Source organism: Leopardus geoffroyi, chromosome B4 (assembly GCF_018350155.1).
Source record: "Leopardus geoffroyi isolate Oge1 chromosome B4, O.geoffroyi_Oge1_pat1.0, whole genome shotgun sequence".
In the NCBI taxonomy this organism is placed as follows: Eukaryota; Metazoa; Chordata; class Mammalia; order Carnivora; family Felidae; genus Leopardus; species Leopardus geoffroyi.
In genome coordinates this window covers 21,154,664-21,171,307 of record NC_059341.1, presented here as the reverse complement: position 1 = coordinate 21,171,307, position 16,644 = coordinate 21,154,664, and the positions used below count along the sequence as shown (strand labels likewise).

At 46.3% G+C, this 16,644-nt stretch overlaps 1 protein-coding gene across 2 annotated transcripts in view; it reads left to right on the top strand.

Annotated features, from left to right (window-relative positions):
* Positions 1-6,896: 6,896 nt before the first annotated feature.
* Positions 6,897-16,644, top strand: part of PIP4K2A (phosphatidylinositol-5-phosphate 4-kinase type 2 alpha) — a 193,872-nt gene continuing 184,124 nt past the window's right edge. The window contains exon 1 of one of the 2 annotated variants that reach the window (XM_045465203.1): positions 6,897-7,283. In XM_045465203.1, coding sequence (XP_045321159.1) covers positions 7,140-7,283 — 144 coding nt within the window. In that variant the 5' untranslated portion in view covers positions 6,897-7,139. The remainder of the gene's footprint in view (positions 7,284-16,644) is intronic. The other variant, XM_045465202.1, reaches the window with a different exon arrangement.

The following is a 16,644-nucleotide window of genomic DNA, read 5'->3' as shown; positions in this document are numbered from 1 at the left end:
CTCTCCCCCCATTATAGGGTCCTTTCCCCCCATTATAGGGTCCCCACGGCTGGGGTCACCTAGCTTCCTACTTCTGAACATTGTGGACTTTTTTCTTAACCAGGAAAAAAGGCGCAGGCTAAAATCTGATACCTTCAATCTTTTCAGTTAGCCTTGGCTTCTGAAGGTCACATAGATTTGTATGGACATTGTTGACCAAGAAGAATAGACCCTCCCTCTTCCTAGAGTATTTGAAAGGCTCCCTTCAATGCTGGGCATTCTTATTTTTAGAGGCTCCACCCTTCATTGTATCAAACATATTAAAAGGAATTCATAACTCACAGTTAATACAATACTCTGGCTGTAAAATATTTGGGGCAAGATTTTTATAATTTTTCTCTTGGAATTTTCGGCTATGACTACCATTTAATTGGTGGCTATTATCTTTTTTAATCAATTATTATATATACTTGCAAAATAAATGCTAAGTGACAAATTGCTTGTAAATGTAGTGACAATTTTTACTAAATTGAATAAAATTGACTGTACTGTGTAATGTTTTGTCGACAGTTAACAAAACGCTTATTATTAATATTGATTTTACAGTTTTCTTTTGAAGATTTTATTTTTAAATAATCTCTGCACCCAATATGGGGTTCGAACTCACAACCCCAAGATCAAGAGTTGCATATTCTACCAACTGAGCCAGCCGGGTGCCCCTGGATTCATTTTTTTTTTTTTTTTTTTTAATCTGAACTCAAACTTTTTCTAAAAAAAGAAAAAAAAGAAAGACAGAAAGAAAAAGTCATAGGCCCTAGGCATTGGGAATATGATGCCTAATTGGTAAGATAATCCTACCCCTGTTTTCCTCATATTTGTAGCGTTTCTTTTTCTCAGGGACTCGGTGAACTTCCCCTCCTCCTACATATCGGAAAACAGCCTGTTCCAGTACAAATTTAGTTCAACATTCCCAAAATTATACCATCACTATAATAAATAGCAAGGAATAACTTAAAAGGCTGTTCTCTTATAGGAATGAGCTAGTATGTTAAATGCTATTGCTGTGTTATTTAACCAGGAAGGCGGTGGCATTAAAAAATACATTATAGGGGCGCCTGGGTGGCGCAGTCGGTTAAGCGTCCGACTTCAGCCAGGTCACGATCTCGCGGTCCCCGTGAGTTCGAGCTCCGCGTCGGGCTCTGGGCTGATGGCTCAGAGCCTGGAGCCTGTTTCCGATTCTGTGTCTCCCTCTCTCTCTGCCCCTCCCCCGTTCATGCTCTGTCTCTCTCTGTCCCAAAAATAAATAAACGTTGAAAAAATACATTATAAACATAACACAAATGAGTTTTAGAATATTTAGAAAATCCAGAAATATATTTTTTAACATCATCCATCATCCAAACTGCACTCCTGATATATCACTCTTCACAGTATTGATGTATTTTCTTGTGGTCTTTTCCATGTATGCGCACACATAGACACATTTTATAATATTAAAACCATACTTACGTACAATTGTGTATCCCATTTTTTTGCACTTAATTTAACCTCTGATTATTTTATGTCATTACATTCTCTGAAAATACTTTTATTGGTCGCATTAGAGCCTGCTATTTAGATGTTTGTAATTCAATTAATTGCTCTCCCAATGTAGGAAATTTCTGTTTCTATTCTAAAGGTTTGCGTAATAAAGATATGCCATCAGAGATTGACTCCTGTCCTCCACAGAGTTTCCAAGGGGGCGCGGCTGAAGTTCTCACCCTCTGGCTTGGGGACTGGAAGAGAAAGTGAAGCAGGCTGGGACACATTACCCTCTATGTTGGCTCCTTTATACCCAGTCTTCTCCCAATCCAATCTCCCTAAGTCAGGCCAACAGAAAATCTGCCAACTTAGTGGTGGATTCCTGGAATTACTGCCACTGTCCTGGAAGTCCCAGCCAGCTGCAGAAGCCAGAAGAATCACTATCAATATTTCACTTGGGTGGACAACCCTACCAGCTGGTGCCGAACCACAGCCAGCCCAGGAGGGGTTTGGACAACACAGCTAGACCCTCGGAACTCCCAGATGGCAAGCTGGGCTGCCTCATGTCAACCCCGCCACCCCCCCCAACACCAAAGGAAGAGTAATTCATACGTCACAATTGAATTCTTGGATCCCATTCATTATGTTTTGTTTGGGTTCAACTGTATGTATTTTAATAATGGTCTTCCAAAATAATACCATTTTTTTTTTATTATTTTTTTAACGTTTATTTGTTTTTGAGACAGAGAGAGACAGAGCATGAACAGGGGAGGGTCAGAGAGAGGGAGACACAGAATCTGAAACAGGCTCCAGGCTCTGAGCTGTCAGCACAGACCCCGACGCGGGGCTTGAACTCACGGACCGCGAGATCATGACCTGAGCCAAAGTCGATCGCTTAACCGACTGAGGCACCCAGGCGCCCCAGTAATACCATTTTGAATGGCAAGGCTCTGGATGACACTACATTAGACAGAATGGAATTGTCCCACGTCTTGCTCTAATTTCCTTCTAGAGCAATGAAAGGCCTAAAAGTTTCCAAACAGCATTACAGAATTCCTCTTCTCAATGAAAAATTCTAATTGGAATTATTCAATTGAGGAAGTACTTTTTTAATTCTTTTATGAAAGGGGGCAATAAAATATAAAAGCATGCACTTATTTCCACCTTCATTTTTCGTGTTGTATACCTTAGTCAACATTACCCTTTCCCCATGCTTTTCTAGGATAGTAAATAGAATTGGTTGTGGTAAGAAGGATTGGTTACGGTGAAAGAAAGTAACAGAAATGCCACAGCAACGGGAAGCAGAAACGAGTATCTGCCTTTCAGTCTTCCCGATATTTCCTTCCTTCTTCGTAATGAACTTGGCTGCTGGAGCATTTCTTACAGCTGTGATGGCCTTGGCATCTGGATGAACAGCCCAAGAGGCCAATGCAAACCAAGGGGAGCGGCAATCCCCTTTGACCAACATAACCACATGCGTCCTGAGATTGAATTTCCTTGCTCTTCTTTTTCTAGCCATGGCTCTGGGCAAGACCATTGCTAAATGCAAGTGGTTTGGGTGCTTCAACTCTGCCTGACCAGACATAAGCTGCCTGAATTAGGTGCTGAACCAAAGTCATGTGCGTTGATTCCTTATTGCACAAACTCCAAGGAAAATAGTGATCAAATTGCTAAGTTGCTAAATCCACATAGCATCTAACCCTCAGTTTTAAATATTACACCTAACCTAACCTAATCTCTCAATAAAGTGTTCTAAAGGAACCTGGCACAAACATTTCCTGGGTGTGGAATCTTTATGTGTAAGTTTGTTGTGAGAGATGACAATTTACTTTTCATTTATCCACCAAAACTTTGCTGTAGGTGTTACCAGAAAGGGAGTCTGTTAGGTTCAAGAATACCAGAATGAGTACCACATGGGTCCTGCCTTCAAGATTGTTTATTGTTTGTCAACAAATCAGGAAATCTCTTAACTCTAGATCTCAGTTGACTGATGTGTATAATTTGAGAACTGCATTCGGTGTTTTCTGTAGTCATTTCTGTGACTCCAGAATTCCCGCGTCACACACACCCTCTGCAGAATACAAAGTTCATGCAAAAGGGCATCGGCAAACTCATTTAATGACCTATTCGTGAATGGCATTGTATTCAATGCCACTCAAAGCAAGTTAAATCACCCAAAATCTTATCCCTTAACAATACTGTATCATATATTTTTTTTTTTAATTTTTTTTTTCAACGTTTATTTATTTTTGGGACAGAGAGAGACAGAGCATGAACGGGGGAGGGGCAGAGAGAGAGGGAGACACAGAATCGGAAACAGGCTCCAGGCTCTGAGCCATCAGCCCAGAGCCCGATGCGGGGCTCGAACTCACAGACCGCGAGATCGTGACCTGGCTGAAGTCAGACGCTTAACCGACTGCGCCACCCAGGCGCCCCTGTATCATATATTTGAAAGTTACCGAAAGGGTAGATCTGAAATGCTCTCATCACACAGCTGAGCACACACACACAGCAATTATGTGTGCTGGAGATGTTAACTACCCTTATTGTAGTAATCATTTCACCATATATAGACATCAAATCATCAGCGTGTACACCTTAAACTTACCCAATATTCTGTGTCAAGTATGACTTAATAAAGCTGGGAAAAAAACTCTTTTAAGGGATACAACCCTCCTCGTTACTATCTAAAAACACACGGGTCTTCATCTCTATGCCTCTGCTCCCGTCTGCCTCCAACAGGGATGACACCTTGTGCGCGCATCCATAGCTTGCTGCCCTCCTACATGAAACCTCAGATCTGACAGCGCCCTCAGGTAAGGCACTGTCTCACCTTCCTGTAGATTCATTCAAAACTTAGTCATCACTCAAGTCAGTGTTTAGCATTCACAGCCAGCTCATTGGTCTTGCATTAAGATACAATTAAGTAGATGAAATCGCTAGGGAACAGTTTAGGAAGTGCTAAGGTGAACAGATTGATTTCAACCAGGAGGACCATGAAAGAACCAGAAAAGAGATAATGTTAGAGCACAAGTCTTTTCAAGGCCAGGACCTGGTAAAGGGGTTTATGTGGACTAATGATGAGAGGCAGTAATCAATGATGATTCTAAGCTTCCAAGCCTGGGTCAATGAACATTTGTTAAACAAATGAACTTCTAGCTGGAGTAACTGATACGCACGCCATTTCCAATAGAATAGAAAAATGAAACAACACGTGGGTTGGGGGAAGATGTTGAACTTGGTTTTAGGTACTTTTTTCTTAAAAACGCATTTAAGGGGCACCTGGGTGGCTTGGTCGGTTAAGCGTCCGACTTCGGCTCAGGTCATGATCTCACAGTCCGAGAGTTTGAGCCCCGTGTCCGGCTCTGTGCTGACAGCTCAGAGCCTGGAGCCTGTTTCCGATTCCGTGTCTCCCTCTCTCTCTGCCCCTCCCCTGTTCATGCTCTGTCTCTCTCTGTCTCAAAAATAAATAAACGTTAAAAAAAAATTAAAACAAAAACAAAACAAAACGCATTTAAGCTGTAGACTCTTATTTATTTTTTTAAGTTTACTTATATATTTTGAGAGGGAGAGAGCAGGAACACACACGGGGGGGGGGGGGAGGGGAAGGGCAGAGAGAGAGGGGGAGAGAGGATCCCAAGCAGGTTCCACAGTCAGTGCAGAGCCCAGTGCAGAGTTTGAACTCACTCACTAACCATGAGATCGTGACCTGAGCCGAAATCAAGAGTCAGAGGCTTCACCAACTGAGCCACCCAGGCTCACCTTTTTAAAGGTGCCTGTGGATAACTGATATAGAGATATTCACCCAGGCATTGACTTTTTTGAGGTCAGTGGAGAATATATAGATTACCTACAAGTACTCTACATTTTATCTAGTATGTATATACACAATGCTGAATAGTTTACAAAGGGCTTTTCACAGCCATTGTCTACTGCTGATTTTGATTCCGATAAACATCCTTTAAAGTACGTAGGGCAGAACCATAATTACCAGGCCCAGAGTAGTCCCTAAAGTGACATTTGTGTCTGATTATCCCTTTTGTGAACACAAAGAACCTGAAGCTCAGGGAGGTTAACGGATTTGCTCAAACAAGTGGAGGAAATGTGCAACCCTATGTTTCTCACTACACATTTGGGTTGTTTCTTTTAACCACTAACAGCGATGACAGTTGACGTTGGGAGAGCCGACACCCTTTTGGACAAGGGTATGCCACAAGAGGGAAAGAACAAAAGGACTTGGGGCAACCTCTGTGTTTAAAGGGCAGAGGAAACAAAGAGGAGCAAATGAACGGTGACCCACACAACCTGTCACTCCCCACGCTCACGACACGTACTTAAGCTCTTTAAGGCATAAGGGGCTATCATCCCCCGTCTCCTTGACGGAGCAGATCAGATCACCAAGCACACAGTGGGTAGTCACTGTGGACTGGAGGAAAAATGACAATCGATAACGGGCTCGCCCAGTGGGCTGAGTCAGGTAAGGATACACAGAAGAGGAGGATTCGTGGGGAAGGTACAGGGACAGCACTGTTTTTAGCCACACTCGTAATGGCAGCTTTTCCCGAGGCGAGTCAGTCATTCCCAGCGTTCAGGTGTACATGGATAGAGAGACAACGAACAGGTCTCCCGGAAAGGTGAGCGTAACGGATAAAAGGAAGAATTGTAAAGAACGTCGCGGAGGATTTGAATTGGAAGAAGGTGCAGTTTGGGGCACGATTCTCCAGGCGAAACCAAGTGCTGAGCATGAGGAATCCGGGGCCCTGCCCTGTGGAGGGGGTAGTGGCGGCAGGAAAGGCAGCCAGGGTGGTAGGTGGGGGTCTCCCTCCTGCATGACTCAGAGAGTGTAGCGAGGCTCAAGATCGGGGTTCGAAAGGCCTGAGGGTTAACAACTTCATTTCGGTGCCAACGACGTACCCGGGTCCTTTCCCTTGGTGCTAGGGAAGCCCTGGTCTCCATGCAGCATGTCAGGTCTCGCCAGCTCTCCGGACTCCCGGGACCGGTAAGTGGTGGTTCCCCGAGCCTCATTCCTTCGCCTGACTACCGCCTCTGGGGGCTCCTCTCCTCCGACATCCCCACTCCTCTGTCCTCCCCGCCCCCCTTCTCCCTGGGGAGCAGAAAGGGTTGCCCTGCGGGATTCCTCGCGGGGCCAGCGCCGCACGCCCACCCCGCGGGGTCCTCAGCCGGTCGGGGGCGCCCAGCGCGAGTTCGCCTGCACCCCGGGGGCCCGCGGGACCACTGCGGGGCCGGAACGGGAGCCGGAGCCGGAGCCGGAGCCGGAGCCGGAGCGCCAGGCTGTAGCTTAACGGTCCCGCGGCCGCGCCCCGCCTGGCGGCGCCGCAACAGCTGCCTGCCCGCCCCCTGCGTCATGACGCCGACGCCCAACGCGGAAGCCGCTCGCGGCGCGCCTGGTCCAGCCGCGGGCTGAGCGCGGAGCCGCGGCGGGCGCGGGATCCGGGCCGGGGCGCGAGCCGAGCGCAGCCTCCCTCCTCTGCCGGGCCAAGCGCGCAAAGCGGGAGGAGCGGGCACGGCGCGCCGGGGCCGCCGCCGGGGGGATGCGGCTGCCTCCCCCGGCCGGCGTGTAGAGAGGGCGGGTCCCCGGCCTCGGGAGCGCGGCGGTGGAGGGGACAGAGGCGGCGGCCATGGCGACCCCCGGCAACCTGGGGTCCTCCGTCTTGGCGAGCAAGACCAAGACCAAGAAGAAGCACTTCGTAGCGCAGAAAGTGAAGCTCTTTCGGGCCAGCGATCCGCTGCTCAGCGTCCTGATGTGGGGGGTAAACCACTCGGTAAGGGCTTGGGCTGCGGCGCGCAGTCCCTTTCCTCCTCCTCTTCCTCCTCGCTCCCCTCCTCCTTCTGCTGCAGCTGCTGCGGGGCGGGGAGCCCGAGCGGGGACCCGGCCCTCCGGCTGCTCGCTCTCCAGGGTTGTCCGCCCGCCGCGGCGCCTCGGTGCCCCCATCCCCGCGCCGCGCGCCCGCCTCTCTGGGTTCCCCGGGCGCCACTTGGACCCCCTTTGGACCTCGAGCCGGTTGCGGGACGTAGGGTCCCATCTGCAGTTGAGCCCTGCGGCGGGTACCAGTGTCGTCCCCCGTGCTCCGGTTCGTGCGTCGGCCGGCTGGTCCCCGCAGCCGGGCAACTGGGAAGTTTGTGCAGGGCACGGGTCCTCCTGGGCTGTCAGCCCGGGCGGGGGCTGCTGGGGTCTGAGCCTTGGTGATCGCTCCTTGATGTCGGGGGGCGGCCGGGGCGGTCGGGTCTTCCTCTGGCTTCAGGTGTACCTGTGCGAGGTCAGGAGCGTCCGGAGCCTCCCCGCGGGGGACGAGGGGTGAGAATACCGGAGATCGGGAGATGGGGGCAGCGGCTTTAGTGCTTAGGTCCTTTTTTCCTTTAAAGGCGATATTATCGGACGCAGGGAATCTTTTTGGCAAAGAAAAAGCTCGTGTAAATATGGCACTGGGGTTTAGTATCTTCCTCTGCTCCTCTCCCGCATCGCCCTGCCGCTGTGCGGGCTGGAGAGCTGCTTGGCGGGGAGTCTTCCTCTCCACACCTCCTCCCCCACCTCGGGGAGCCAGGCCGAAGTCACCGACTGCGGAAGGGTGGCCTGGGGATGACAGGAGGAGGAGGTGGGGGGGGGGGGTCTTGGCTGGGCGGAGGGAAAGCCGTCTCGAGTTGGCCGCACCGGTTTTGGGGGTTTGCTTAAAAAGGCTGGAGGGAGAATGCTCCGAAAGGTTAGTTTAACACACAGCCGGAGGCGGTGGAAGATGAGCCGCTGCGGGCTATGCGGACTGCGGTTTGAGGGTCTGAAATAGCCTCCTGCTGATCTTACCGCGAGAAACTCCCTGCAGTTTTAATCTCCTTAGGATCAGGAAACATGATCGGAGCTGTTGGCCGAGCCATGAAAGTTTAAGTGAGCTTGTGAATTCTGACCGTGACCTTACCCACTGCAGTCAGTTAGCATGTGAGCAAAAGTGTAAGCTTGCTCTCCGCACTTTTGATTTCTGTGGATGTCTGTGTGCCCTTTTGAGCATAATAGAAATGGCAGAAAACCATGCTGTTTTGTTTTGTTTTGTTTTGTTTTGTTTTGTTTTTTAAGAGCACTCTCAATTTAATGAAGTTGTTTAAAACGGCTTAGAAGCATGCATTCTATTTATAGTTTTCTTGCCGACGGCAAGCTGGGGAAAACGTGGAACAGTATCAGGATATATTGTGTTTGCATGAAGTGACTGTGTCTAAGAAAGTTGAGAAATGAGTGTCTGATCCACTGAAGTTCATCTTCACTTCCTGATAACTTCTTTAGCGATTGGGAACGTGAGCTTTTCCAACCGCGAATGTGAATGCACCCAAAACTCTCCTCTTAAGGTTTATCGTAGTAAATAAAATGGAATTTTTCCTGTATGATGCATCTACAATTTAGAGTTATGCCTAATTCTATTAAGCTTTTTAAATTATTTTTTGTTAGTTGCTTTTTTTAAAAAAAAAATGCTATTCTGTATTTATTGGTGCTTGTATCTCCTTTGGAGTTCTGGTGTTTGGGTCAGAGAGTGTTTGTGTCTGAGGGTTTAAATGTAGTAAAGGACTGCCAACAATATGCTGCTGAAAAAAGAGTGTGCTTTCTGGGATTTAGTCCGAATTCCATCTTGCTTCACAAAATCTTGTAGTTGTGCATATTTTATTGTAACCACTTACGTTGCTCCCTTATATTTATGAATTGCTACATTTGGTTTAGAGTTTCTTGCTAATTGGAAATTTGTAAGCTATCTAAAGCTTACAAAAATGACATATGATTTGTGGATGGTACACTTCGTGTTATTTTCTTTTGCTTTCAAGAGAAGGTAGCAACTCTTAGTCGTCCAGAGGAGTCAAGTTTTATAGTGTGTAACGTAACCATGTTATTCATTCAGCAACTTTGTAGTAGGCACACAGTACCAGACGTTGCGCAAAAGACGGCTAAGAATGCCACTCCGTTTTTTTGTCCAAATATCTTTATTTTGAGGGCTTAATCGGCATAAGAATGGTCTGTTTCACAGCCTTCTTTTTCAAAATGTCTATTTTCTTTATTATCTCTGAAAAAAAAAAGTGAAGTGTATGTAACTATGAAATCTAAGTACCAAGATGTCATGTATTTCTGGTTGATTTCATTTTAGGTGGCAAAGTCTAATACTAGATAAACGTTTTTATATGAACTTGACCAAATATGACCAAAGTGTACAGTTTAAAATGAGAATAAACTTCGTCAGCGTTATTAAGAAGGAGCAAGCATAGTGCTGTATATGAATAGGGACATTTGAGATTAATTTATCTTTATTTTTTTAAGATTTTATGTTTAAGTAGTCTCTACACCCAACATGGGGCTTGAACTCACAAGATCAAGAGTCACGTACTCTACCAGATTTGTCATGAATCTAGCAACTTCGTGCTTTTATACTTCATTTGAATTTTTCTTAAGGATGTTTAGAAATAACTAACATTTGGAGTACTAAAAAGAAAAATCATGTTTATTTTTATCACGTAGGCATCTTATAAGAGGTTTGGGAACCTTGTACATACTATGGTAAAATGCTCATTGTACATGTGTTCTAATTCTTTCTCTAATTCTGCTGACCTTGGGCATATAACTAACTAGTTTTGCATCAGTGTTTGCATCTGTGAAGTAAGGTGATTGGACTGGATGATTTCTAAGTGCTTTTCTAACTTCCAAGATTCAAACGTTTTTACAGTCTACTTGGTTCACAGCGTTATATTAGGATCCATAGACTAGCAATAGTAATAGTATAGAACTAAAAGTGCATTACCGTTGTAACCTTGCACATGCAGCTGCAGTCAGGGAATTTTCAAGGCCGTGACCAGAGGGAAGGATATCTGGGGTGATTGGAAGAGAGGGGTGAACTGAGAGTTTGTTGGATTGATTGGAGTTGGACTGCATTGCGGTCTATTAAGTCAAAGTCTATTTGATTGAAATGTAAAAACTTGAAATTAAGGTGGAAATTTCCAAGTCAATTGTGGTGGTAATTCTCAATGACAAGAATAAGCCTGACTTTGTGTGGTGAATTTGATACGTTACTGCTTTCTAACTTAAAATACCCAGCAGTGAATGGATCACTGCCAATTTTTATTTTAAGTATTTTAAGCAGGGAATATAATTGAATACATAAAGGAAAAGACCACTTCAGAAGGCAGTTTTGTCTTGTTACGTTTGGAATTAAACTAAAAATGATCAGGCAGTTAGCTTCTTAAAATTATATTTTAATAGTGCGTGGAACGTGTAGAATGCTATGAGCCAAGACTTGTTTTAAAGAGAGATACTCTAAGAGATTTTTACGAAGAGTGCAATGTGAGCCTTTTGGAAATGAGAATTTAAAAACCTAATTAAGTATCGAAAGGAATTCATCTGTATAGAAGAAACGTAAAGGACATAAACCTTGTTTAAAACAAATACAGTATTTAGAAGGAGTCCGTATTAACGCTAAAGTCTTTTTGTTGCAAGCTATAGAAATGTGAGTGAGCTTAGCCAGAAACTTTAAAAATTAGGAGGGTTTTGGAGGTCTGTCACAGTGCAAGAAGGGATTGGCCACCAAACCAGGAGAACAGGAATAGGACTGAGTTCAGCCGTAACTGGAAGCAGGTGCTTGGGTACTGTTGGGACTTTTCTGTCTGTTTTGGCTTTATTCTTGCTCATAGCTGACTGGTTGCCTCCACAGGACCGGGAACTGATGGTTCCTGAATTTAGCATTTTGTAATTCCCGCCCCCCCAAAAGGGACTTTCTGTTTCCGATTCAGTTCTAAAAATCCCATGGAGGGATTCTGACCCGTTTGGCATCCCCCTGGGCTAAACAGTTAGGAAAAGATGGAAGTTCTTGCCTATTGGGACAGTTCCCTTAAGAATGGAGAGGGCCTGGGGCGCCTGGGTGGCGCAGTCGGTTAAGCGTCCGACTTCAGCCAGGTCACGATCTCGCAGTTCGTGAGTTCGAGCCCCGCGTCAGGCTCTGGGCTGATGGCTCAGAGCCTGGAGCCTGTTTCCGATTCTGTGTCTCCCTCTCTCTCTGACCCTCCCCCGTTCATGTTCTGTCTCTCTCTGTCCCAAAAATAAATAAACGTTGAAAAAAAAAATATATATATAAAAAAAAAAAAAAAAAAAGAATGGAGAGGGCCTGGGGGCGCCTGGGTGGCTCAGTCGGTTGAGCCTCTGCCTTCAGCTCTGGTGATGATCTCGCTGTCTGTGAGTTCGAGTCCCGCGTCCAGCTCTGTGCTGACAGCTCAGAGCCTGGAGCCTGCTTCGGATTCAGATTCTGTGTCTCCCCCTCTCTCTGCCCCTCCCCCGCTCATGCTCTGTCTTTCTCTGTGTCAAAAATAAATTAAAAAAAAAAACAAAAAGAAGAAGAAGAAGAATGGAGAGGGCTTGGACAGGCAGGATCGGGCAGGGATCTGTCCTAGTGGTAGTTTGGGCCAGTATGTAGTTTTCGGGGTTCAGCATCCATAGCTTTTGTTACATTGTCAGCAAGGTCTGGGACTTGAAATAAGTAAATAGTATATTAGAGAAATAGTGGTGTCTTTGGGGTTCGTGGGTTTATATTTGGGCACGGAAAAAAAAAAATGAAAGAAGGAAACTAGGTTTCAAAATGAAATGAGTGACTGTGAAATATTGACTGAATAGGATATAATGAGGCAGTTAAATTAAAATAGTGACTAGCTAGACGTTAGCTGAAATGTGCTGAATGGAACCCAAACAACCATTCATTCAAAAACTAGTCCCACACTGTTTTTATTTCTTCCCTTCATCAGTACAGTTTTTAAGGTGTCTATTTATTTATTTTGAGAGAGAGAGAGTGAGCCGGGGAGGGGCAGAGAGAGAGCAAGAGAGAGAATCCCAAGCAGGCTCCACACTGTCAGCACATTGCCCGTTGCCGGGTTTTATCTCACCAACCGAGAACTGACGCTCCGAGAGATGGTGACCCGAGCCGAAATCAAGAGTCAGGTGCTTAACCGACTGAGCCCCGATTGCCCCATCTTCTCTTTCCCTTAGAGGAAAGAAGAATGCCAAGCAGACACAATGTTTGTTATTAGGGAAATCGTTTTAAGCCCCCGAAAATTTGGGATTATATCCTGAGAAGAGAATGCATTTTCTTCTCCCTTTACCAAATAACTTTTGCTGAATTTGAGTGTTCAGAATGATGCCCGTCACAAGACGATGATTTCTCTTTCTAAGCCAGGATCGTCTGCGCTGCCTTTTGAAAGATTTTCAGCAGGAATTGTAATAAAATCCGCCATAAGTTGACCAGCAAATACAGTCAAACGGAGCAATGAATTCGGCCAACATCCCCTTTGAAATGCAAATTTTGGAATTTAAGGGAATTGGTGCAATTGGGCAAAATGGTTTGTGGTCAGACAGATAAGGTTCAAATCCTGCCTCCATCGGGTGTGGACTCATTGAACAAATGATTTATCCACTTGGGCCTCAATTTACTCATTCTTTTTTAAAAAAATTTTTTTTTTCAACGTTTATTTATTTTTGGGACAGAGAGAGACAGAGCATGAACAGGGGAGGGTCAGAGAGAGAGGGAGACACAGAATCGGAAACAGGCTCCAGGCTCTGAGCCATCAACCCAGAGCCTGACGCGGGGCTCGAACTCACGGACCGCGAGATCGTGACCTGGCTGAAGTCGGACGCTTAACCGACTGCACCACCCAGGCGCCCCAATTTACTCATTCTTAAAATAGACATGATGGTGATTCTCTCACAGGGTTATTCTGAGGGTTAAGTGAGATAATGTATTTAAAGTCTAGAACTGTAATTAACCCATAATAGGGAGTTATAATTGATACCAAAAAAAAAATAAGATCACATTCAGATGCAGTTAGGCTGGTAGCATATTCATAAGCACCAGAGAAGTGATTCTCAAAATTGACTGTGTGTATGAATCACTTGGGAACACTTTAGACACGCAGGTTTCAACTCAGCGGGTCTGGAGTAAGTCCCAAGACTCTGTGTTTACCGTGCTCTTAGATGGTGATGACGCTGCTGGTCCTTGGGCGACACGTTGAACAGCAAGACCGGCGGAAGGAATAGTGCTAAAAATAAAGAGAAATAGTCAGGATTTGTCCCCTGACTGCATGTGTGGAATCCTTGAGAGAATGATGACCCCATGATAGACTTAGAAAAGTTAGAAGGAATTATGTACTGGAAAAAGGGTAAAACATTTTCCGGCTGGCTCAGTTGGTAGCTGGAGTGTGTGACTCTTAATCTCAGGGTCGTGAGGTCAAGCCCCATGTTGGGCATGGAGCCTACTTTTAAAAAATACACGGGGCGCCTGGGTGGCTCAGTCGGTTGAGCGGCCGACTTCGGCTCAGGTCACGATCTCGCGGTCCGTGAGTTCGAGCCCCGCGTCGGGCTCTGGGCTGACAGCTCAGAGCCTGGAGCCTGTTTCCGATTCTGTGTCTCCCTCTCTCTCTCTGCCCCTCCCCCGTTCATGCTCTGTCTCTCTCTGTCTCAAAACTGAATAAGTGTTAAAAAAAAATAAATAAATAAAATAAAAAATACATTAAAAGGAAGTGTCGAACTGCAGGTGACAGTGAATGGGCATTGTAGTGACAGTGTCCACCGGTGGGGTGTTGGAAGGTGGGATCACGGCTCAGGAGCAAGGTTAGGGCTGGGATGGAGAATGGAGGATTGCCCGTGCCGAGTTGGTGGTGGAAGCCAGGGGGGTAAAGTAGGTGTCCGAGGGGAACACTTGGCTTTGAGGGAAGGATGGAGGAAGAGACCGGAAGCAAGACATAACCCAGCGGGAAGGCCCGCGTATCAACGCTTCAGACATCACGGTGTTCAGGGACGTGCTTTCTGGGACGGTGGCCGATTGGTATGCACACATATACGCATCTATTTGTGTGGCAGCTGAAAGATTTAAAGAACGAATGCACGGAAGGAGTTGTGGAGCCCGACTGAGGACTCTTGAAAGAATCAGGCGGGAATGGTGTGGGGTGGGAGATGGGGAGGAGCACGCAGCAGCCAGGAAGAATAATCCATAGTAGGAATGTGCAGAGATGAAATTAATCGCGGCTGGGCACACAGGGCTAGTAGGTGCCGTGATTCAAACCTGTACCCTCAGCACTGCCTGGGGAGCTCAGTCAGTTGAGTGTCAGACTCTGGATTTTGGCTCAGATCACGATCTCACAGCCCTGTGTTGGGCTGTGTGCTTGCAGCCCAGAGCCCACTTGGGATTCTCTCTCTCTCCTCTCTGTCTGCCCCTCCCCCCAAATAAATAAACATTAAAAACAACAACAAAACACCTGTCCCCTCAGCCATTGACCTCTGCTTGCCTGGGCTGGCTTGCCTGGGAATTACTCACTTATGTCCTTAGTCTTTCCTTTCCTTTCCTTTCCTTTCCTTTCCTTTCCTTTCCTTTCCTTTCCTTTCCTTTCCTTTTTCCTTTCCTTTCCTTTCCTTTTTCCTTTCCTTTCCTTTCCTTTCCTTAGTCTTAAAAGCTATACTTTGACAGAGATTAGCTGTTGATATGGAGGAAAAGTGTTCAAAGCAGTTTTTTCCTTTGTATATGTATGAATGATTATACATTCATGATATGAATGATATGATATGAATGATTGTATATATTCAAAACACTTAGGAAGAGGGTATATATATATATATATAATTTATTAATGAGTAATGTTGTAGGGAGTTTGAAAACAGTAACCTACCTAAAGAGAAGCCTTTACATTCCAAGTAAGTCTGCATGGTTTTTCACCTGTCTGCTGTGGTTAAGAACTCAGGCCCCCGCGCCCCCTGGTTGGCTGTGTGACTTTGACAGAGTCATTTGAGCTCTCTCTCAGTTCCTTCCTTATGAAAAGAGGCAGACCTAGTACCTACCACAGAGGTGTGTTGTATGGGTTGAATGAGCTGGTGCTTGTAAGATGGCTCGAGAGTTGCTGGCACGTGCTAGGCTCCTAATAGATGTTAGGAGTCATTAGTATGTCTTAAAAAATATTTTAAGTGGTAGTTTCCTAATGTAAGAGACACTGTGCAAGACTCTTCGGATGCAGAAGGAATGTATTGTGGACCCTGCCTTTGAATTGCTCACGGCTTCAGGGGAAACAGACATATACATAGACGTATGTATAAATAATAGAGTATCAAGAATGCTGGGGGGGAGGGAATTACATGGGTGGTCAGAATATAAACCTCGTGAAGGAGACATTTGAGTGAAGGGATGAAGGAGGTGAAGGGGTTGGATATGAGGATATCTAGGGGCAGGGCATTTTAGGTAGCAGGAACAGCTTGTGCAAAGGCCCTGAGGCTGGTGCTGGCGGGGCATGTTTAGGAAACCGCAGGGAAGCCTGTGTGGCTGGAGCAGTGTGAGAAAGAGGGAAAGTGATAGGAGATGGGGGCAGGGACTGGAGTATGATTACTTCTGCCCAAGGCTCTTGGACAAGAGTTCAGGAGGCGCAGACATGGGCAGGGCTTTGAAGATGGGGTAGAATGTTCCTGCCGGAGAAGACAGGGAAAGGCGTATGTGGCCAAGGGAACAAACTGGTAAAAGTAAGCAGACTGTGTGGAGAACGGTGAGTGGTCTGGTATGACTGTGGCCCCGGGCCTCGCCACTCACGGAATGTGACGTACAGAATGGCGGCATCAGCCATCACCCAGGAGCCTGTTAGAAACGCAGAGTCATGGGCTTCTCTGCAGACCTTCTGGGGCAGGATGTGCGTTGCAACAAGACAGGTGGTTTGTGAGCACGTGACAGTTTGAGAAGCTCTGGCTAGGGTAAGTCTTTGGTTTCAAACCCTGGGGTTCCTTGCAGGTGCCTCCAGCGCTAGTGGGAGGGACCGAGCTGGTGGGGGGGATTTAGCCGCTACGGCAGCTTCCTCCAGAACAGCTTGTTTTTGTCATCATCATCTTTTATGCGATTTTTTTTTTTTTTAATAGTCTCCACGCCCAGCATGGGGCTTGAACTCACAACCCTGAGATTAAGAGTTGCGTGCTTTACCGACTGAGCCGTCCAGTGCCCCCTCATCATCATCTTTTTTGTTTTAAGTTTATTTATTTTGAGAGCGAGAAGGAGAGAGAGAATCCCAAGCACACCCTGTGTTGTCAGCGCAGAGCCCGACGCGGGGCTCGATCCCACGAACTGTGAGCTCACGAGCTGAGCCGAAATCAAAAGCTGG